The 24,374-nt window shown below is 40.6% G+C and overlaps 1 protein-coding gene across 1 annotated transcript; it reads right to left on the reverse strand.

The window, feature by feature from the left end:
- Window positions 1-1,160: 1,160 nt before the first annotated feature.
- On the reverse strand, window positions 1,161-23,388 carry TMPRSS12 (transmembrane serine protease 12). The gene is made up of 5 exons (XM_058682231.1): window positions 22,508-23,388; window positions 21,734-21,941; window positions 14,391-14,659; window positions 4,850-4,992; window positions 1,161-1,737 (listed from the first exon to the last, which is right to left on the reverse strand). Exons 1-5 carry the CDS (start codon window positions 22,836-22,838, stop codon window positions 1,486-1,488), a joined length of 1,203 nt encoding a protein of 400 aa, XP_058538214.1. The 5' UTR covers window positions 22,839-23,388; the 3' UTR covers window positions 1,161-1,485.
- Between the last annotated feature and the right edge of the window lie 986 nt (window positions 23,389-24,374).

Here is a 24,374-nt window from a genome sequence, read left to right on the forward strand (position 1 = left end):
ATTTTGGCTCAGGTGATGATCTCAGGGTTTGCGAGATCAAGACCCATGTCTGGTGGTGTGCTGACGGTGTGGAGCCTGCTTGGGATTGTCTCTCTGCCCCTCTCCCACGTTCTCTCCTCCCCACCTCTCAAAATAAATAAACTTACAAGAAGAGAGAAGTAGATAAAGGGCTTTAAGAAAGTCACATGAGGGGCGCCTGGGTGGCTCAGTCAGTTGGGCATCCGACTTCGGCTCAGGTCATGATCTCACGGTCCGTGAGTTCGAGCCCGCGTGGGGCCCTGTGCTGACAGCTCAGAGCCTGGAGCCCGGTTCAGATTCTGTGTCTCCCTCTCTCTCTCTGCCCCTCCCCCATTCATGCTCTGTCTCTCTCTGTCTCAAAAATGAATAAACGTTAACAAAAATAAAAAAAAAAAGAAAGTCACATGATCAATTTTTAAATAAAAAATAAATTATTTTGGGGGTGTCTGCACCATGGTTCTTTTTTGGCATAAGAAGGGGAGTATTAATATTTTAAAAATTATTTTCATTAGAATTTTAAAAATAGGCAAATACTTTTTCTCCTCCAAGTGAGAACCAGAAACAGGATGGTAATTAAAAATATACACTATAGGGTCACCTGGGTGGCTCAGTCGGTTAAGCATCTGACCTCGGCTCAGGTCATGATCTAGTGGTTTGTGAGTTTGAGCCCCACATCAGGCTCTGGGCTGACAGCTCAGAGCCTGGAGCCTGCTTTGGATTCTGGGTCCCAATCTCTCTGCCTCTCCCCCACTTGTGCTTGGTCTCTCTCTGTGTCTCTCAAAAGTAAATAAACGTTTAAAAAGTTCAAAAATATAGGGGCACCTGGGTGGCGCAGTCGGTTAAGTGTCCGACTTCAGCCAGGTCACGATCTCGCGGTCCGTGAGTTCGAGCCCCGCGTCAGGCTCTGGGCTGATGGCTCGGAGCCTGGAGCCTGTTCCGATTCTGTGTCTCCCTCTCTCTCTGCCCCTCCCCCGTTCATGCTCTGTCTCTCTCTGTCTCAAAAAAAAAATAAATAAAAAACATTAAAAAAAAAATTTAAGAAAAAAAAAGTTCAAAAATATATATATATATGCTGCATATCAAATTTTCAAGAAAATCTAACTTAAAAGGAAATGGTTTTGATTAATTTAAGAAAGAACAGCTTTCATTTTAATTATAAACTCTTTATTATTTGGCATTTGTATACATAAAGCATATATTTAACTGAATATTCCATACACACTCTAGGGAAGAATTCCAAATGCAAAATTATGATTATAAAGTTAAAAAAAAATCAAAAGACGTCAAAGAGGCATGTCAGTGCCAAATTTATGAAAACATATCTAATATGTCACAATCCTTTTGTTGCAAAAAACGTTCACATGAGAAGTGCAAAGCGGGCAATTACTTGCCAAAAGGATAAATGGGTTTCATTAGGTGGAACATGGAAAGGGACACGACGCAAGATAAAGATTCTTCAGAATTTCATTATGGGATTCCCAGTAAGACAACAGAACCTGAGGCTATGAGGACCTGTCCAAGTAGAACATTTACGTTAAACATGCCTTTACTGCTTGCCCGGTAGAGGTGATCCGTCAGCCACTGCTGGTAGAAGGAGGGCCCACAATAGACACCAGGGAAATTTTTCCGACCACAGCCATATCCGTAACTGGTAATTCCCATTACAAAAAATCGTCTGTGTTCTGGTAAGTAGCACATTAATGGTCCACCACTATCACCCTATTAAAAAAGTTCCAAAATAGCGTTAGTTGCTTCTGGTAGTCTTTAAACAACAGGAACGCTTTAATAAATTAATCCCATTAATCAGACATTTATATAAATATAAATTTTCTTTAAAAAAACTTTTTAGGGGCGCCTGGGTGGCTCAGTCGGTTGAGCGTCTGGCTTCGGCTCAGGTCATGATCTCACGGTTCGTGGGTTCGAGCCCCGCATCGGGCTCTGTGCTGACAGCTCGGAGCCTGGAGCCTGCTTCGGATTCTGTGTCTCCCTCTCTCTCTACCTTTCCCCCATTCACACGCTGTCTCTGTGTCTCTCAAAAATGAATAAACGTTAAAAAAAAATTAAAAATAAATAAATAAATAAATAAATAAATAAATAAATAAATTTTTTAATGTTTATTTTTGAGAGCAAGCGTGAGCGGGGGAGGAGTAGAGGGAGAGGGAGACACAGAATCCAAGCAGCTCCAGGCTCCAAGCTGTCAGCACAGAGCCTGACGTGGGGCTCGATCTCATGAACTGTGAGATCATGACCTGAGCTGAAGTCGGATTGCTTAACCAACTGAGCCACCCAGGTGCCCCAATATACATTTTCAATGTATCTTCAAGTTATAAAGATCCATAGATCTTCAGCTTTACATTCCAACTCAGACAGAAAGCATTCTGTCTGGCCTGATAATTAGAGGAACCATAAAGCTGGTAGATAAACCTCCTATTTGCATGCTCTTGCACCAGGATACTATAAATCCAATTGTTTGGAGTTTTAGTATAATTACTCAGGAGAGACATAATTTAGGGAGTAGTGTGCAAAATACTGTAAATACTGCTAGAATACTTTTTATTGCTTAATGCTCTATGTGAAAAGTGTAACTTTAAATGGATAAAGGATTCTTGAAGTTGTGTGCAAGGTTTGCTCACTAGAAGAGACGTACAAACTGGCATCTTGCAGGAGATGGCATCTTTCCAAGTGTTAACGTTGGCTGCTGCAGGGGTAACAGGAATAAATGGCTAAGCCTCTCAATAGCGTTACAATAACGAATGTCTGTCATAGTTTATACAAGACTGTCGGTGCACCAAAACACTATTACTAAGGACTGTTAATCACTCAAAACAACTAGAACCTTGAGAGAACTGTTTCAGTGTCTAAAGATTCAGGAATGTATTTCTAAGGTGTTTTCAGTGTCTCTCTATAAGGTAGGCATTGAATGAGTAATTACCTTTTGATAGTGAGGCTTAAAAAATTTTTTTTTAATGTTTATTTGTTTTCAAGAAGAGAAAGACAGAACGGGAGCAGGAGAGGGCCAGAGAGAGAGAGAGGGAGACACAGAATCCGAAGCAGGCTCCAGGCTCTGAGCTGTCAGCACAGAGCCCGATGCGGGGCTCGAACCCACGAACCGCGAGATCATGCCCTGAGACCTGAGGCAGGACGCTTAACTGACTGAGTCACCAGGTGCCCCAGTAATGAGGATGTTTTGCTTATGAATGCGATTCAATTAGATTTTGATTCTCTACTGTTTTACTCAGTAAAAATTTTAAGAAAAAGGACACTGGAAAGATAAACGCTGGATTGCAGAAATCAGAACGAGTAGGAAAAGGGTAGAGCATGGGGGTTCTGCTTGGGAGTGAAGTGCTGATTGAGAAGTAGAATAAAGAAAGATTCAAAAAGCCCAAGAGACAAAACCAAAAGACAAGTAAACTGGGCTTCCTAAAAATAAAAATCTGTGCTACAAATGGTAACATCAAGGAGATGAAGAGAGAGACCACAGAATGGGGGAAAAAATTTGCTAACCATATATCTGGCGAGAGACTTGAATCTAAAATCTATAAAAAGTGCTGATGACTCAATAATAAAAAGATAAATAACTCAGTTTTAAAATGGGCAAACTATTTGAATAGACACACCTCCAAAGAAGATGTACAAATGGCTGGCAAAGAAGCACATGAAGAGATGCTCAACATCATTAGTCACTAGGAAAATGCAAATGAAAACCACAGTAAAAACACCCCTTCACACCCATGAGGGTGGCTACAGTCAAGAGGACAAACAATAGGGGTGCCTGGGTGGCTCAGTCAGCTGGGCGTCCCACTTGGGCTCAGGTCATGATCTCGTTCGGGAGTTCGAGCCCCGCGTTGGACTCTGTGCTGACAGCTCAGAGTCTGGAGCCTGCTTCAGATTCTGTGTCTCCCTCTCTCTCATTAAGGAAAAAAAAAAAAAAAAAAGACGACAAACAATAACAAGTCCTGGCAGGATGTGGAGAGATTGGAGCTTTCATATTGCTGGTAGGAATATAAAATAGTGCAGCCATCTGGAATAGGCTTTGGCAGTTCTTCAAAATGTTAAACATTGACCCAACAATTCCAGTCCTAGGTGGAATTTCCAGAAGAAATAAAAAACATACCCACACATAAAAACCGTATACACAAACGTGTACAGCAACATTATTCACAATAGCCAAAAAAATGGAAACAGCTCAAGTGTCCATCGACTAATGAATGGATAAAATGCGGCACGTCCGTATGGTGGGATATTATTCAACAATAAAATGAATAAAGTATCAATACATGCTATAATATGGATGAACCTTGGAAACACTACGTTAAGTGAAAGATGCCGATCACAAAACATACTGAATGATTCCATTCATATGAAATTTCCAGAATAGGCAAATCTGTAGGGATTACTGGTTGCCTAGGCCTGAGGACAGGTGGGCAGAGAATGGGGAGTGATTCATAATGGGTAGAGGCTTCTTTTTGGGTTGACAAGTGTCCTAAAATTAGATTGAGATGATGGTTGCGATGCTCTGTAAATACACTAAAAGCCCGTTGAGTTATACACTTTAAATGGGTGAATTACACATATGTATATTAATATCTCAATAAAGGTGGTAATAAGAAAAGGAAGATTCAAGACAAATTCCGCCTGAAGTTGACCACGAAACCAAGGAATCAGGAAAGCAATAGGATTTGGATTGTTGGAATGTAGTTTAAAAGGAGAAAAAAGAATTTAGTACCTTTAAATTTGATAATTCAAGACTTTCGCAGAAAGTGATCAAAGGCCTGTTCAAGTTTCCCTCTAGCTTTAGCAAATATTGCAGAGGAAAATTATTTGGTCTTACCCTGCAAGTATCAAAAATTCCATCTTCATCACCTGCACAAAATGAGGTATTAGGGATTATTTGCCCATAACTCTTCTCAGAATCACAGATCTTTCGAGAGATATAATGTACTTCCGCTTCCTGTAACACATCTGTAATATTACCTATTAACAAAAAAATACCAGTAAATTATTTTGGAGAGCAGGCATTTTGACGGCAATATAAAATGTTCGTGTTGAATAGGTTTTCTTTCCAAAGTGATTCAACAATTATGTAAAGTTGTATCCATATATGCATGTGTGCCTAGGAAGATCGTGGAAGAATAATCTGATTGTTCATAGTTTAATTCCTTTAAGTTACTTTTTGTCTCTATGATTTGCCCATTCTGGACATTTCATCCTACAAATGGAATCGTACAATATGTGAGCTTTTATGTCAAGCTTATTTCACTTAGTATAATGTAGCAGGTACCAACACTTCATTCCTTTTAACGGCTAGATAATATTCCATTGTATGAATATACCACATTTTGTTTATCCATTTATCAGTTGATGGATCTTTAGATTTTTTTTTTTTCTAATATGAATAATGCTGCTGTGAGCATTTGAGTACAGGTGTTTGTGTGGACATGTGTTTTCATTTCTCTTGGGTATAGACATAGGAGTGGAGGTTCGGAATTATACGGGAACTATAAATTTTAATTTATACTATATTCCAAACTATGCTCCAAAACACCTGTGCCATTTTATATTCCCACCAGCAATGCACGAGGGTTCCAATTTCTTTGCATCCTTGTCAACGCTCGTTCCCGTCTAACTTTGGATTATAGACATCCTTGTGGGTGTGACATTTATTAACTTTGAAAATTACATTTCCTAACAATTTTTTTAAATATCTGCAGATCAAAAGATCTGGGGTTTGTTTCTGTTCCTGATTCTTTTTTTTTTTTTTCATGTTTATTTATTTTCGAGAGACAGAGTCCCAGCAGGGAAGAGGCAGAGAGACAGAGGCAGACACAGAATCTGAAGCAGGCTCCAGGCTCGGAGCTGTCAGCCCAGAGCCCAACACGGGGCTCGAACTCACGAACCGCAAGATCATGACCTGAGCCAAAGTCAGAAAGTTAACTGACTGAGCCACTCAGGCACCCCTACATTTCCTAACTATTGGTAGTGTATAAAAATGAAATCAATTTTGGCATTTTGGTTTTATATCTGGACACTTTACTGGACTCTCTTAATTCCAATGTATTGTAGACTGTATTAATGTAGGTAGTCCCATCATCTGTGAATAGTGAGTGTTTTGTTATTACCTAAGTCATAGGTGTTTTGCATCTTTTTCTAGTGTGACTGCACTTGCTAGAACCTCTACTATGATATTGACAAAAGTAGTGATTGTGGGGGAAATTGTTCCTGATTCTAAGAGACATGTTCATTTATAATAATGATGTTTGCTGTAGTCTGGAGGTAGATAACCTTAATCAGGTTCAGGAAGTTCTCTTCTGTGTCTGGATTGCTATTGTTTAAAAAAAATTTTTTATTTTTTATTTTTTATTTATTTTTTTTTTTAAATTTTTTTTTTCAACGTTTATTTTATTTTTTGGGACAGAGAGAGACAGAGCATGAACGGGGGAGGGGCAGAGAGAGAGAGGGAGACACAGAATCGGAAACAGGCTCCAGGCTCTGAGCCATCAGCCCAGAGCCTGACGCGGGGCTCGAACTCACAGACCGTGAGATCGTGACCTGGCTGAAGTCGGACGCTTAACCGACTGCGCCACCCAGGCGCCCCTAAAAAAATTTTTTTTTTAACATTTATTTATTTTTGAGAGAGAGAGAGAGACAGAGTGCAAGCAGGGGAGGGACAGAGACAGAGATGGAAACACAGAATCCGAAGCAGGCTCTAGGCTCTGAGCTGTCAGGACAGAGCCCAGTGTGGGGCTCAAACTCACGGACCGTGAGATCATGACCGGAACTGAAGTCAGAGGCTTAACCAGAGCCACCCAGGCATCCCTAGATTGTTATGTTTTTAACAGAGCTTCTTCTGCTCATATTGAAATAATCATGTTTTAAAAAATCCTTTAATCAGTTAATGTGGTGGATTATATCAAGAGACTTCTAACATCCAACCACCCTTAATTTCCTTCGATACGTTTGTCTTGGTTATGTTGAATTCTATTTATACTATTTTTGATAGATTCAGTGTGCTTATAATTTGTTTGGCATGTCTGCCTTTATAATATTGGCCTTTCTTGTACTATACTATACTTATTAATCATAAACTGATTAGTAAAAACAGGAGGGGTTCCCTCTTTTTGGATTCTCTGGAAGTATTCATATGAAATTTAAACAGCTTATCTCTGGTAATTAAGGTAGGACTCACTTGTTCTGAATTCTGGTGTTTTATTTTTGAAAACAATAATTACTGAATCATTTCCTTTACTCTTTAAAAAGTGTTTTTTAGTGTTTATTCATTTTTGAGAGACAGAGAGCAAGAAGGGGTGGGGCAGAGAGAGAGGGAGAAACAGAATCTGAAGCAGGCTCCAGGCTCTGAGCTGTCAGCACAGAGCCCAACGCAGGGCTCAGACTCAAGAGCTGTGAGATCAGACCTGAGCCCAAGTCAACCGACTGAGCCACCCAGGCGCCCCTCCTTTACTCTTTATAGGACTATTCTTAGTCAGTTTGGGTTACTTTGAATTTTCTAGGAATTTATCCATTTTATCTAAGTATTAAAATGGAGAACTTAACATAGCTTAAAGTATCTTATCTTTTAATTCATAACCTTATTTGTATTTGTGTCTTCTCTCCTTTTCTCATCAGTCTCACCGGGGTTTGCTTTTTTTTTTTTTTTTTTTCTTCAAAGAACTAGATTTTGGCTTTGTTGGTCCTCTTTTTTCTAACTCTATTTTCTATTCATGAATTGCTGTGCTTATCTCGATTTCTCTTTTTCTTCTTTCTATGGGTCATGTAATGTTCTGTTAAACTTTTTCCAGTTGGATATTTAATGCATGGTGTTTAGCCTTTTTTCTCTAATAGGTCAAATATTTACTCTTTGATATTTTTGAGCCTAAAGGTGTATGTATTTAAAGCTTTACATTTCCCTTTATGTGGCACTGAAATTGCAACATTCAAGCTTCTCTGTGCAGTATACACATTACCGTTCAGGTCTAAGGATTTAAAGTTATGACACAGGAGTTATTTCGTAGTGTATTTTGAATTTTCTAAATGTGTGAGTTTTTTAAAAAAATATTATCTTTGTCATTTTTTAAAAAGCTTCATGAATGTTTAATTTACATAACAAAATTCTCACACTGTAGGCTTGCAGTTCGATGATTTCTGGTAAATTTATACCGGCACCACAACCTAGTTTTAGACTATTTCCTTCACTCCAAAGAGTCCTCCCATGCCCATGTGCGGTCAATTCCCACCTCCAACCCACATTCAAAAAATGACTAATAGGATTACTGCCACTATGGGTTTGCCTTTTCTAGAAAGTTTGTATGAAGAAATCAATTGGCCACAAATGTAAGTTAGGATCCCCCCCGCCTTTTTTTTTTTTTTTTTGGACTGTATTGTGTTCTATTGATCTCTATGCTCTCAGTACAGAAAACAAACCCATGCCCTGCTGTCTTGATGGCTATAGTTTTATATGAAATCAGAGTAACTCCTTCAGACTTGTTGTTTTTCAAAATAATTTTGGCTATTGTAGGTCCTTTGCCTTTTCATCTAAGTTTGTCAATTTGTATGAAGAAGTTTGCTGGGATATGGATAGCGATTGCATTGAATATATAGGTCAACCTAGAGATACTTGTAGTATTAACAATAATGAATCTTCTAATACAAATCAGTATGACATTCATTTATTAGGTCTTCTTTATGTAATGTTTTGCAGATTTTTTTTTAATATTTACTTTTTTTTAATGTTTATTTTTGAGAGCGCGAGAGAGCACTATGTGCACGCACAGGCAGGGGAGGGGTAAGGAGAGAGGGGGACAGTGAGCCTCCGAAGCAGGGTCTGTGCTGACAGCAGAGAGCCCAATGTGGGGCTTGAGCTCACGAACCATGAGATCATGACCTGAGCCGAAATCAAGAGTCGGTCGCTTAACTGAGCTACCCAGGTGCCCCTTGAAGTTTTCAATGTATAGACCTTGCACCTCTTTTGTTGGCTACAGTGAATGTAGGTGTGGACCTCTTTCTTTTTTTTTAAATCTTAACTGGGGATTCATTGAGCTTTTGTAAATGTTTTTCATGAAATTTCAGGAGCTTGGGGTCATATTTTCTTTGAATTAATTTTTCTTCCCCATCTTCTCTCTCTTCCCCTTCCAGAAATCCCATTGCACACATGTTGGTGTACTTGATGTTGTGCCACATGTCTCTGAGTGTGGATTCATTTTTTCTGCAATATTTTTCCTCTGTGTTCTTCAGGTTAGGTCACTTCTTTTGCTGTGTTTCAGTTCACGGATTCTTGCACCATTTCATCTCACTAGACTTTTTATTCAGTTCTTTTGAAATTGACTCTTTCACTATAGATATTCCGTATTTGGTAAATTATTGTCATCACATTTTCCTTTAATTCCTTTGACTTATGCACACCTAACGAGCTTCTTTGGGGTGCCTGGGCAGCTCAATCGGTTTAGTATCCAACTCTTGATTTTGGCTCAGGTCATGATCTTATGGTTCGTGAGATCGAGCCCTGTGTTAGACACTGTGCTGATAGCACCAAGCCTGCTTGGGATTCATTCTCTCTCTCTCTCTCTCTCTCTCTCTCTCTCTCCCTCTCTCCCCCTCCCCACCCCCAACCTGGTTTGCATTCTCTCTTTCTCTTAAAGTAAATGAATAATTTTTTAAAGAGCTTCTCTGAAGTCTTTATCTGCTTCAACATCTGAGCCTATACAGAGTCTGGTTCTATTGACCATTTCCCCCACCTGAGAATAGGTGACACTTTTGGGTTTTTTGTTTGTTTGTTTTGTATGTCTTATATTTTTGTTGAAAATTGGGCATTTTAGGGGCGCCTGGGTGGCTCAGTTGGTTAAGAGTCCAATGTCAGCTCAGGTCATGATCTAATGGTTCATGAGTTTGAATCCTGCATTGGGCTCTGCGTTGACAGCTCAGAGCCTGGAGCCTGCTTTGGATTTTGTCTCCCTCTCTGCCCCTCCCCTGCTTTCATGGGCTCATTCTCTCTCTCTCTCTCTCTCTCTCTCTCTCTCAAAAATAAATAAATAAAATTTTTTTTAAAAAAAAACAAAGAAAATTTGTTATTTTAGATAGTATATTGTAACAACCCTGGATTTTGATTCCTTCCTCAAGAATGTTGTTGTCAGGGGCACCTGGGTGGTTCAGTCAGTTGAGTATCCAACTCGTGATTTCAGCTCGGGTCATGATCCCGGATGGTGGGATTGAGCCTTACATCAGGCTCTGCACTGAGTGTGGAGCTTGCTTAAGATTCTCTCTCTCTCTGTCTCTCTCTCTCTCCCCCTCTGTCCTTCCCTTGCTCACATGCTCTCTCTAAAATTAAAAAAAAAAAAAAATGTTGTCATTCTTTTTTTCAATGTTTTTAATTTATTTTTGGGACAGAGACAGACAGAGCATGAACGGGGGAGGGGCAGAGAGAGAGGGAGACACAGAATCGGAAACAGGCTCCAGGCTCCGAGCCATCAGCCCAGAGCCTGACGCGGGGCTCGAACTCACGGACCGCGAGATCGTGACCTGGCTGAAGTCGGACGCTTAACCGACTGCACCACCCAGGCGCCCCAAGAATGTTGTCATTCTTAAAGTAACTTGCCCGGACTTAAATTGTAGACTCTGTCTGTTGTGACTGTTGATGTTTCTGCTCAGTGTTTTAATTCTGATTTTTACCTTTAGCCTAGCTTCATAGGGCTTGCATGTGTATCTGTATAGTTTAGGGGTCAGTCAATGATTTGGGCTGCTGATGAATAAATCTGTGTTTCGGTTGGGGACTGTATTCAAAGTCCAGTCAGTTTTCAAATCTACTTTGACTTTCTCTTTATTGTGAGTTCTCTCAGATTTTCCTGACACGTGTATGGTTTCCCAACCAGCCAAAGATATTTGAAAAGCTTATTGAGCTCTCACATTTTCAGGATTTTTCTGTCAAATTTCTGACTGTTCTGCTGGCCATATCCAGGACTAGCAGAGGCTGTGGGTTTTCCCCATTTGTCTCTTGCTGAGTCTTCTACTTTTTATTGAGAGTGCTGTTAGCCAGGATTTTCATCTGCTGTTCCAGATAGAGTTCACCTCCTCTGGTAACAAGATTCTGTTCTTCATGACCCTAGTAAAACTATTGCACTGACTGATGGGAGGGGACTTTGGACCAACCACAAACAAGAAAGCTGCAAATTCCTCTTTTACCCAGTTTATAGCCGTTTATGATGAACAAATATTTCTCAATGTGTTGTGCACTTTGGTTGATTTTCAAGGCCCTGAAATGGCTGCTTTTGGCAATTTTGTCCAGTTTATATCTGGGGAGGGGGGAGAAGATTTGCCACCCTCCCCATGCCATCACAGCCCAAATTCCCATCCCTTTTATTGTTTTATTGTTTCATAATCACAGTTCATAGTTTGTACAGTACTTACCCTTTGAACTTCGAGATTTGTTTTATGGGCTATTAATTGGTCAGTTTATTATTATTTTTTTAATGTTTATTTTTGAGAGAGAGGGAGACAGAGTGCGAGCAGGGAAGGGCAGAGAGAGAGGGAGACACAGAATCCAAAGAAGGCTCCGGGCTTTGAGCTGTCAGCACAGAGCCTGATGCAGGGCTTGAACCCACGGAAGGTGGTCAATTTTTATAAATATTCTACCTATACTCGAAAAGGTAAAATTCTCTAACTTTTTGAGAGCAGTGATTTGGCTATTAAATCAAGCTTACTAATTATGTTGTTCAAATATTCCAAATCTTTACTTACTAGGTTTTCATCTGTTTGGTATGTTAATAATAAAAATAGTGTTGTATTAAAATTCCCTACCATCACAGAGGAGTTATAATGTTTGTTGTACAATTCTACTTTTCTATACAATTCTACAATTCTATAATCCTCCTTAATATTATCTGGGTCCTATTAGGTTCAGAAGTCTAGAATTGCTCTATCGTCTTGGTGAGTTAAACCTTTTCTAAATAAAAATGACCTCCTTTATCCCTAATAATTCTTTTGTCTTAAAGTCTATTTTGTCTGCAATTTGCATAGTGATACTAGCTTTCTTTTAATTTGGATTTACTTGATATATTTCTGTACTATTGTTTTACTTATCCCTTTAGGTAAACTGGATTTCCTACTCCCTAATCTGATTATCTGTCTTTTAACTAGTGGTTTGCTCCATTAACACTTATTGTGATTATGGATATATTTGGGCTTTTTTCTACTGTCTTATTTTATATTTTCTACTTTTTTCACTTTTCCTATGCTTCTTATTTCTTGATTTATTAAGATTTTGTCTTCATTTTCTTATTCCATTTGTTTCTTGCTACTAGTTTACACATTGTATCTTCTATTTCTATTATTGAAATTTGACCATTCATGCTTCAATCTAATGTTAATCAGTATCTTAACACTTCTTTTTTTTTTTTCAATTTTTTTTGAATGTTTATTTTTGAGAGAGAGAGAGAGAGAGAGACAGAGCATGAGCGGGGGAGAGGCAGAGAGAGAGGGAGACACAGAATCTAAAACAGGCTCGAGGCTCTGAGCTATCAGCACAGAGCCCCATACAGGGCTCAAACTCATGAACCGCCAGATCATGACCTGAGCCGAAGTAGGACGCTTAACCAACTGAGCCACCCGTGTGCCCCTCTCACAGGTATAATTGCTCTCATCGCACAGATCATGAATACATATGACATTGTGACAGATGATATAATATAGTGGAAACACATGAGTTTTGAAGCTGGCCAACCTGGGATTGAATTTTTACTCCTCACTTAGCTGTGTAATTTGGGGCAGCTTACTTCACGTCTTCAAACCTCAGTTCATTCATGTCATAGTATTTTTCATGGTGTTACTGGGGGCATTAAGTGAGAAATGCATTAAGGTGCTTAGCATTTTATTAAGTACCTAGACCTGAATAAATGGAAGCTGCTGCTATATCAATATCATTGCTCTAATTGTTGTTCAAGAGTCAGTAACTTGCCCACGGTCATGCAGCTAGTACACTGCAGGGCTGAGATTTAGACTTAGGTCTTTGGTCCTAAAGCCCATACCTCTTTATCTTGTTTAAACAGTATTCTCAGAGGGAAAAAAAAATAATTCACAGATCTTTCATACATTTATCTGGTATTCTATCTAATCTGTACCTAATTATTTACTTCTTAAAAATTTTTTTTTCATCTTTATTTATTTTTGAGAGAGATAGAGTGCAAGCAGGGAGGATCAGAGAGAGAGGGAGACACAGAATCGGAAGCAGGCTCCAGGCCCTGAGCTGTCAGCACAGAGCCCGATGCGGGACTTGAACCCACCAACTTTGAGATCATGACCTGAACTGAAGTCGGACGCTTAACCGACTGAACCACCCAGGCACGCCTAATCTACACATATTTAAATGGCTAGTTTCTGTGGGGAATAGAAAAGAGACTCAACGCTTGAGATCATGTATTGCTAACTAGATTTGGATTCCTTTGAGGGCAATTTGTACTTAATGTAGTACTTATATATTCAGGCTTTACAATGAGGAAGATCTGAATTTGTGTCCTACCTTTTCAACCTCTAAGATCCACAATTCCTGGTCTGTTACATGGGAATAATAACATTAACTTCCTAATAGGAATATTTTGAAGATAAAAGAAAATAATATATTTAGAAAAAGGGCCTAAAACACGGTAAATGCTCTCAAATAGTAGCTATTGTTAACACCAAAGGCAGAGACTAGTTTCTACATTTGTCTGTTCTTCCCAGTAGTTCAATCAATAATTAGTGCCTGTTTGTGCACTAAAGAAAATGTATGGCAATCAACCTGCTTGATACTAAATAGGACATTAAGTAAAAAGGACCCTAAATTTGATCCCTTATAGCCAGAAGCTAATTACGATAAGCCATTCTGGGGGCGCCTGGGTGGCTCCGTCGGTTGAGCGTCCGATTTCGGCTCAGGTCATGATCTCGCGGTTTGTGAGTTCGAGACCCGCGTCAGGCTCTGTGCTGACAGCTCAGAGCCTGGAGCCTGCTTCAGATTCTGTGTCCCCTTCTCTCTCCGCCCTACCCCTTCTTGTGCTCTCTGTCTTTCAAAAATAAATAAACATAAAAAAAATTTAATAAAAAGATAAGCCATTCTGTTGCAGAGCTGGAACAACAGAAACACTTAAAACCTCTCTCTCATCCTCTCTGAGAATGTCTAGAGGTTCAAGGGTCTTGGCAGGTATAACCAGAGAAAGTCTCTATTTCTGCTTTGGAAGATAATTTCATCTTTCCCACAAAAAAGAAAAACAAGAAAAAAAAGAACATTTCCTTTTCAATGGTTTATAAAGACTAATTGCTCAAGCTCATGATATAAAGAGATACATGTATAGAAGGGTTCATCCTCTCTAATAATCAGGAAAAAAATATACACATAAAATTCAGACTATAATTACCTTCTTCTTTTGTTCTTCCCCAGCCACTTATAAAACACTTCGTGTTTTGGTCCAGCGTTTGGAAAACATCAAAAGGTAGACAAATAGGCTGAACATAGTCATTATACCTCACTGCTTTTTTTAAATGAAAAAGCGCAATATCATTTACATAAGTTTCCAAATTGAAATCTGGATGGATAATGATTGCTTTAACTTTTATCTTCTTCGAGTATGGAGGACCTCCATGTATGTTATTAGTTCCAATCACAACTCTCCACATTAAAGGATCTCTGAAAGAGAATAAATGTTGTTATAAACATGTTTATTAAGTAAGTATTCTTCATCTCCCACTAGTTTTTGTTTTTCTCAGGGTAATCAGAAAAATTGAATCTTACTTTCATGTACGTGAAGTCACATCAAATAAGAGCCAAAATATCATGCCATAGGAAAGGAGAAAAAGATCAGTGGGACAGAGGTCCTAAGACAGATTTAAGTACATGAGACTTTAATATATGATTAAGGTATCACTTCTTACCAGTGGACAAAAGAATGATGTACTTGATAGATGGTATGGGGACATCTAGCTAAACTAACTAGTTTGAAAAGTGAGATAAAATTAAATCTCTGAAAAACATTAAACAGTAAAATAAACCCCAAATGGATTAATTATTTAAATGCAAAAATCTTTTTTAATGCAGAAATCTTTTAAATAACATCTTCGTTTTAGAGATACATAAAGTGATCTGTCTGAGATTTGCTTCCAAATAATTGAAGGGGGGAGGAGTTGGTGGGGATAAAAATGAAATAAGATCAGGTAAGAGTTGATAACTGGAAGCTGGATGCTAGGTACATGGAATTCACTAAACTATTCCTTCTACTTTTGTAAATTTTTGAAATTTTAGAATGAAATCTTTGGATATGAAATTAGCATGAGAATTATAAAAAACTAGGAAGAAAATGTAGGTGAATACATAGCATTGATAGGAAATACATAGCATACATAGGAAAAAGGACTTGATCAAGCACGACATTCTAAATATATAAAACAGGATGCAGTTATGGATCTTGACAATCTTAAAAAAACAAAAACAGAACAAGTAAAAAACCAAAATGTTTTCTGTAGGTCAAAATCAACAATTAAAACCTTAAGAATTTAATAGTTGTTCATCTGGAATTGGACTGGGAAGGAGGACCTTTTACTTTATAGGCTGTTGTTTACAAATGCTGAAATTCCTTTTCATCCTTCAAACTGGCCAAGTTTATGAGTGTGTGTGTGTGTGTGTGTGTGTGTGTGTATAATGCTCAGGATAAACAAAAGTCACCAAAACAAAACAACTCTTATTCATGCGGGACGTATAAACAGATGGGTACTTTGCCAGCATGTATCAATAGCCTATAAAATTTGCATTGTATTTTACTCTGCAATTCTACTTCCTAGAATTTCTCCCAAGGAAATAGAAGATATTCAGCTATCCTAAAAGTGGGTTAGGTAACCTCTAGAAAGTTTACCAAAAAATTGTAAAGCCCTAGTTCTATTTTGTGTAAAAAGAAATCACTGCTTTGAGCTACTTTGAAATAATGGTCTTTTCTTTTCCAAACTTACTCAACTTATATTCCTTGCTTCAGTTTATATTCAGACCATAAGATTACAAAACAGGCTGTAGGGGCACCTAGGTGGTTCAGTTGGTTGAGTATCCAACTCTTGATTTTGTCTCAGGTCATGATCCCAGCATGGGATCAAGCCCCACATAAGGCTCTGTGCTGAGCGTGGAGTCTGCTTGAGATTCATTCTCTTTCTCTCTCTTCCTCCCCCTCTCTTTCTTTTCTTCCCCCTGCTTTCTTTCACTCTCAAATAATAGTAAAAAAAACAAAAACAAAAACACACGACCCAGGCTGTATACTGAAATGTATACATTGCTGAAATTAAAGAAGACATGAATAAGTGGAAAGAGATTCTGTGCTCATGGACTGGAAAACTTAATATTGTTAAGATGACAGTAATTACCCAAAGCAATCTATAGATTCAATGCAACCCCTATAAAAATCCCAATGATTTTTTTTTGAAGAAATAGAAAAGCCCATCCTAAATTCACACAGAATGTCAAGGGACCCCAAATAGCCAAAATAATCTTGAAAAAGAAGACTCTAGTTGGAGGACTCCCATTTCCAGACTTGAAACCTACTGCAAAGCTACAATAGTCAAAACAGTATCGTACTGGCAGGCACACACACACCAGTTGAAAAGAATCGAAAGCCCAGAAATACACCCTTGCGTATGGGCTCAAATGATTTTCAACAGAAGTGTCAAGACAATTCACTGGGACAAGACAGCCCTTTTCAACAAATTTTGCTGGCAAAGTTGTGTATATACATGCAAAAGAATGAATTGGACACTTACCTTACACCACATGCAAAAATTAAACCAAAACAGATGAAGGCCTAACTATAACAGTAAAACAAAAAAACTCCTAGAAGAAGACACAGGAGGAAACTTTCACGGTATTGGATTTGGCAATGATTTCTTGGATATGACACCAAAAAAACAGGTAACAATAAATAAATAAATAGGACGTCTTTTTTTTTTTTTTGACGTTTATTTATTTTTGAGACAGAGAGAGACAGAGCATGAACGGGGGAGGGTCAGAGAGAGAGAGGGAGACACAGAATCTGAAACAGGCTCCAGGCTCTGAGCAGTCAGCACAGAGCCCGACGTGGGGCTCGAACTCACATACCACGAGATCCTGACCCGAGCCGAAGTTGGAGGCTTAACCGACTGAGCCACCCAGGCGCCCCATAAATAGGACGTCTTTAAGATTAAAAACTTTTGTGCATCAAAGATCATTATGAACGAGTGAAAAGACAAACCACAGAATGAGAGAAAATATTTGCAAATCCTGTATTTGATAAGGGACTGATATCAAGAATATAAAAAAACATTCCTACAGCTCAGCAAAAATACTAATTAAAAATGGGCAAAGGATTGAATACATGTTTCTTCAGGGAAGATATACACATGGCCAATAAGCACATTGAAAGGTGCTCAACATCACTAGTTATTAGGGAAATGTAAATCCAAACCACAGTGAGGGGCGCCTGGGTGGCTCAGTCGGTTAAGCACCAAATGCGGAAACGACTCTTCATTTCAGCTCAGGTCATGATCTCAGGGTGTGAGATTGAGCCTCAAGTTGGGCTCCACGTGGGGTGTGGAGCCTGCTTGGGATTCTCTCTCCCTCTCCCCGCCCTGCCCCCTCTCCCATTACCCCTGCCCCCCACTCCCACTCTTGCCCGCTCTGAGAAAAATACAAAGACAAAAACAGAAAGACAAAACACAAAAGCCACCGTGAGATACACTTCACACGCATTAGGATAGTTACCATAGTAGTAGTGTAAGTGTTAAGCAGTGTAAGCGATGAGCTAGGCACATGGAGACTGATGTTCTGAATCGATTTCTAATCAGTGTGGGATACTGGGAGACAAGAAACAAATTTAAGAGCTACTGTGCAGAGAGAGCTAATTCTAGGTAATGGAGCCATGAGTGATGGTGTTATGTGAAAGAATCGAGAAGGAACAGGGTTGTAGAGGAAAGATTTTTTAAAATTCATTTTCGGACTTGTTGAGATCGCAACTCCAGTATAAATGTGTAGCAGAGAACTGGAAACATGACTCCCCTGGAGAGACTTGGCTGTTTCCAGTACATGGTGATTACTGAAACAGAAGTAGACGGGACATCTCCAGCAAAGAGTACAGATGATAAGGCAAAAGGATAACAAGGGGAACTCTAGAAATACTGCCATTTAGACAATGACAGACTCATCAAGGAAAAGGAGAAAAGAAAAAAGAGGCGGTGACTTAGAAATCAAGAAAAAAAAAAGAAAGAAAAAAAAGAAATCAAGGAAACAGATCGTTTCGAGGAGAGCAGCGGTCAACTTTGCCACATGCTATAAAGATCAAATAGGAGGCACCCCTGCGGGGCTCAGTCGGTTAAGCATCCAACTCATGGTTTCGGCTCAGGTCATGATCTCACACGGTTCGTGAATTTGAGCCCTGCGTCAGGCTCTGTGCTGACAGTGCAGAGCCTGCTTGGGATTCCCTCCCTCTCTATGCCTCTCCCCCGCTTGCACACACACACTCTCTCTCTCAAAAATAAATAAAGAAACTTAAAAAAAAAAAAAAAAAGATCAAATAAGATGGGGACTAACAAGAAGTCATTGGATTTGGCACGGCGGGGGGGGATCTTTAACAGTGTGATTTGGCCCCAGATATCAGACTGCAATTGGGATCTTATGAGTCAATGCAGAGGAAGCAAAAGGGGGTCTCTCAGAGTGTTTAACAGTGAAGGGAAGAACAGGAACAGGTAGGGTTAATCGGTAGGTTGCTTGGGTTTTTAAATAATGGTGGAGTGACCTAAACACGTGTAAGGATTACAGGAAAGAAACCAGAGAGAGGTTGAAAAAATACTAAAGCAACATTGAGGTATAATGAAACAGCACAGATTTGAGAACTGGCTTGAAATCAGGTGGCTGCTATTTAACAGCAGTGTGATCTTGGGCAAGTTACTAAATCGCTCTGCTCTCTGGGTTCTTCAGGCGTAAAACAGAGATAATAATAGCTATCTACCTCAGTGGGTTACTGGGAGGGCTTTTTTTTTTTTTTTTAACAGAATTATATTTAACATCCTTAGTACTTAATCTCAGAGCAAGTCTTTGCTAAATGACTTATAAGAAGGAATAAGGGATCGTTGACGGTGCAACATAATGAGGAGGAACCGGAATAAAAGGTGGCAAAGTTAGTCCTCTGACAGAGGGGGCGCTTCTGAAAAGTAGAGATTATGCCCCAGTAATGTCTGCTTCCTCAGCACCCAGCCCAGCCCCTAGCAGATAACATATATCCAGTAAATGTCGAGTGCAGAAGTAAAAACATCAATGAGATTTAGCCTTGAGAAACGTTAAGTGGAATATGAACAGTATCCTCGAAGAGCTAGATTCAATATATCTGGCGTCAGAAAGCAGATAAAAAAATCAAGGCACTTATTTTAACATAAGAAAAGCTTTCTAAGAATTAGAGCTGTCCAAAAAAGAAGTGAGATTCCTCCTAAGGTAGCAGTGCATCATCGTAAGAAATGTTTCAAGTAGAGAGCCGTATGCTGTAGTTCCGGTTACATGTGTGAGTTTTCATTCTGACAAACCTGGATTTGATCCCTGATTTTGTTGCTCTCTAGCCATGAGCAAGGTACTTAATGCTTAAGTCTCAGGGTCTCCCTACAGCAAAGAATGGTTGCAAACGTTGGTAAAATTAAGTACGAAAAGATGCCTGGCTCAGCACATTGAAGCAATCATTATTTCAGACCCGACAGCCTCTTACTTCGATATTGTAAGAAGGATTCAAATACAGGACAGAGGAATGAACCAGACCTTGAAAATGCCTCTTTGAACTCTAAGATTCTATGACAGTGTAACAAAGCTATATTATTTGACCAAGGTCATACATCTGGTAGGTTTTGGAAACTTCCTTAAAGCCTCAGCACCAGAGTGTCAGTGGAAAACTAGGATACAGGTCTCCTCAATCTAAACTCATTTTTCTTCCTACTGTGTCAAAGGACTAGACCAGTAAAAAGCACGATGTCAGGACTTGGTAGGCAAGAAAAGCTTTTCCAAGAATCTTCAAACCATATCAACCAGGGTTTTCCTCCCTTGATTTGAGGTCTGAATGCTGCGGAAAAGCAGTTTTTAAAGATAGCATGTTAGAAAACAATTGTAAAGCACTCACCCTTGAAAGAACAGAATTGATTCCTAACTCTGAAACTTTTTTTCTAGATCTCCACGTTTGGTTTATACCTTAGTATCTTACTATTTTTCTACCTCTGTTACTCAAAAAGCCAATTTATGGAACTGAAATGCATGTTTCAAAAATTTAGTATACCGGGGCGCTTGGCTGGCTCAGTTGGTCTCAGGGTCATGAGTTCAAGCCCCACGTTGGGCATAGAGCTTACTTACAAAAAATGTAGTACACAGACTAAAACCTTATGTACCCCATCAGGCCAGTTGCCCCCAACTGAATTTTGAACTTGTTAGTCCCTTTTAAAGACTTTTCATTCTTCTCCAAGAGATCTGTTCTGTTATAAATGAAAAACTACAGGGGCGCCTGGGTGGCTCAGTCAGTTAAGCGCTGACTTTGGCTCAGGTCATGATCTCACTGCTCGTGAGTTCAAGCCCCACACTGGGCTCTGTGCTGACAGCTCTCAGAGCCTGGAGCCTGCTTCAGATTCTGTGTCTCCTCTCTCTGCCCCTCCTCCAATCACAGTTTGTCTCTCTCAAAAATAAAATAAACATGAAAAAAAATTTTTTTAAAAAAGCCAAACAGCTCAAGGGACGTTATATGACAGGTACCATCGTTTCCCAAAATATTTTTCTTAGAGCTTCGTATAAAATGGTTATGAGGGTCATGAAGTTCTATTCTAACTGTGCTAAATCCTATTTCTCTAAGACTGACATCACCCATAGAATCAATAAACATTTATTAGGTCTTCTATAAAGTAGGCCAAATCCTATATTAGTCCAAGGAATACAAAATAAAACATGTAGCTCTTGTTCTTAAAAAACTCATGATCCAATCATGAGAAAGACAAGCACATGGTTGCAATATAATTGTAAAAGCTAAAAGAAAATTGTCAGTATTCAAAGCAATGTCCGACAAACTCCAACCCATAGTCCAAATCTACCTGTCTCCTATTTTTGTATAGCCCACGAACAAAGAATGTTTTTTATACTTTTAGATGGTTGGGACTCTCCCCCAATAGTATTTTGTCAAATTTTAGTGTTCATAAGTAAGTTATTGGATCACAGCACACTTATTCAGTTGTACTGTCTATGGCTACTTTGGTTCTATAGCGACAGAGTTGAGTAGTTGTGACAGAGTCCTTAAAACTTTTGCTATCTTTGCAGAAAGTGTGTTGACTTCTGATTTATAGGATTCACGTCAATAAATAGTGTGCTACATGTAAAGCATTATGGCTATTTGTAAACACACAGCTTAACTGAACATGACTGAAATAAAATGGTCCTCTACTACTTTAAAATACTCCCTCAGAGGGGCGCCTGGGTGGCTCAGTCGGCTGAGCGTCCACCTTCAGCTCAGGTCATGATCTCACAGTCTGTGAGTTCAAGCCCCGCGTCGGGCTCTGTGCTGACAGCTCAGAGCCTGGAGCCTGCTTCGGATTCTGTGTCTCCCTCTCTCTCTGCCCCTCCCCTGCTCATGCTCTGTCTCTCTCTGTCTCAAAAACATAAATAAAAACATTTAAAATAAATAAATAAAATAAAATACTCCCTCAGAGAAGAAAAAATAGGAATTGAGTTTTGAATACATACCTAGTGTCCTTAGTGCAGTGGGCAGCCGTGAGGACCCACTTACTTTTCACTAAGCTTCCCCCACATATGTGAGCAAGAATTTTGCCTGATTGGATCTGCAGGCTAACTAGCCATGGCCATGCACCAATTTGAGCTTCTGTGCCCCCTATAATCCGAGACCCTTTCAATGCATCTGCAAGTGGTGCTGTTCCACAGTCTAAAAATAAAAGTCATATATTATTTGGACTGAACATCTAATAATACGCACTACTTCCTAATCTTAACACACCAATCTTTTAAATTCCTATTTAAAAGATGGATATAGCAAGCTGGATGCCTAAGGCATGCCCATCTTCTGGGAAAAAAAAAAAATTAAAGGAGCGTTAAGACAAACAGGCTTAACTGATCACTTGCAAATGGGCGTTAGATCAACGCAATTCATTAATTTTAAACTCTATTCCTCTAAATGAGATAGGTTTCTTTGACCAGGTATCACATTGTTTCCTGTGCAGAATGGCAATTAGAGAGCCTGGGACTGATGAATCACGGGCTACAAGTTACAATACTTGTATTTAACTTGTTAGGTTAATTTTTCTCAAGTGTAGTATGAAAAGGTCACCTACGGGCCTTTTCGACCCTGAATCCACTAAATCCTTAATTAATCATTAAAATGGGAAAGACAAACCTCAGTGTTTTGAACATACACAGATGCGCCACAAAAGCCTATGGCGTTTGTGTTACAACGACTACTACCCTGTCACGAATGGACTGCTTAGGTCTGTACGTTTTAAAGACAGTTGGAACGACAGAAAGGGAGGGACCCAAATCCAAACACTACAGAGGTGGGGAAGACGCACAGGACACCGTCCAAAGAGAGGAATGAACAGATACTGCCCTCTTCGTCTGCGGCTCCCTCCTCCCGGGCCTGGGGTGCCCTCCGCCTTGCTCGCGGGGCCTCAGGCCACCCCGGGGCAGCCACCTGCTCCTGCCGGGGGCCGTGTCCCGTCCTTTCAGAGAGTGAGTAGTGCGCTGCGTACGGGAGAGCGCTGCCCACAAACAGCAGAGCTGCACTCAGGAGCCGCAGCCCCATTTTGAAACTCCTGGCGCACAAGATGGCGGCAGGCATTTCCTGTCTGTCGGCTGTGGGCCGCGGGCTGGGAGACGGGGGTGCGCAGGCGCTTCGCGGGCTAGGAGACAGGGGTGGGGGGCACAGGTGCTCCGCGGCCTGGGGAGGGGGCGCGGTGCACAGGTGGGCCGTGGCCTAGGAGATGGGGGGCAGTGCGCCGATGGGCCACGGCCTAAGAGACGCGGGTGTGCATTGGCTGGCCGCAGTCTAGGAGACTGGGTGTGCGGGCATGCAGAGCGGGAGACCCCAGCACACCGGGGTGGCCAGGGGCAGGAGGCCAGCGAGGCTGGCGGAGTGGCCCGGATGGGGCTGTGCCCGTTGGCTTCCACTCACGGGGCAGACGCACCTGAGGAGTGCTGCCCTCGCCGGATCCGAGCCTTCATTCATTGGCCAGATCCACTGCGCTCGTACAGTACAGTTGGGCCACTGTTGTGGGAGGGGACGTGCAGGGCCCCTGGGCACTGCTAGCTCAGACTTGTAGGGCCCGGAAGGCTTCCAGAAGTCAGGGCAGCTAAACTGAGGCGCGGAAGCTGGGAAGGGGAGAGGGAAAGCAGAAAACAAAGCAAACGCAAGGTGGGGAGCCGAGGTAATATGGCCACTGGGGAACCCAATTTCTGTGATACGTGTTTTGTAGTAGTTTGCTTTCAAGTGGTCACCTCAGGGTGAGCTGATAAAATCAAATTGCAGGACCTGCAAAGTTGACAAAAACTGCCGGATGGTAACTGCTCGCTTGCTCGCTCTCTTTCTCTCTCTCACTCACTTCAGTCCCAAGCCTGAGAGATGTGTTATTCCTGACCCCTATCAGAACCCCTGAGATGACCTTTGACATTCCAAACACTGTGGGGAGAGGACAAGATAAGTGGCACCAGTTAACTGATCCACTGAACAAGTAGGTATTAACCTCACATTATGCACCTGTCCTGAAATAAATATCACAGCCTCTGACCCAGGGAACTTTGTAACTTGGCTAGCAGAGAAAATCACCTGGGGAACAAAGAAATAAACTATGACACCCAAACCTAGTACAAATTCAGACGCAAGGGATTGATGTGGGCTGTGGCAGTCTGGGAAGGTCCCTGAAGGAGGGGGTTGTGAGCTGGGCCTAGATTGAGGGGGAAGATGAAGAAGAGGAAGGAGATGTAGTGAAGACCAGCTGGGCTAATGGTACAGCATAAACAAAGGCATGGACATATATCCATGCATATTTCCCCAGAGAAACAGAACCAACAGGATATGTAGAGATAATATATTTATTATGGAAATTGGTTCACACGCAATTAAGGAGACTGAGAAATCCCATGATAGGCCATCTGCAAGCTAGAGAACTTGGAAGACCAGTGGTATCAGTCAGTCCAAACCCAAAGAGCTGAGAACCAGGAGCTCTGGTGTGGGAGTCCAGGAGAGATGGATGTCCCAAGTCAAGGTGAAAGGGGGAATTTACCCTTCCTCCACCTCTTTGTTCTATTTGGGCCCTCAGTGGATTGGACTGAATGACACCCGCCTACATTGGTGAGGGCAGATCTTTACTGGGTCTAC

Source organism: Neofelis nebulosa, chromosome 8 (assembly GCF_028018385.1).
Source record: "Neofelis nebulosa isolate mNeoNeb1 chromosome 8, mNeoNeb1.pri, whole genome shotgun sequence".
Taxonomy (NCBI): Eukaryota; Metazoa; Chordata; class Mammalia; order Carnivora; family Felidae; genus Neofelis; species Neofelis nebulosa.

Bases quoted from the DNA above. Each gene is read 5' to 3' on its own strand.
- TMPRSS12 (XM_058682231.1), bottom strand. From the start codon at position 22,838: ATGCCTGCCGCCATCTTGTGCGCCAGGAGTTTCAAAATGGGGCTGCGG. The intron at 21,942-22,507 runs GTCTTTAAAACG...ATAATATATGAC, and splicing joins CCCTTTCTGTCGTTCCAACT to TTTTATTTTTAGACTGTGGA. The intron at 4,993-14,390 runs GTAATTATAGTC...TTTTGTTAATAG, and splicing joins GGGAAGAACAAAAGAAGAAG to GTAATATTACAGATGTGTTA.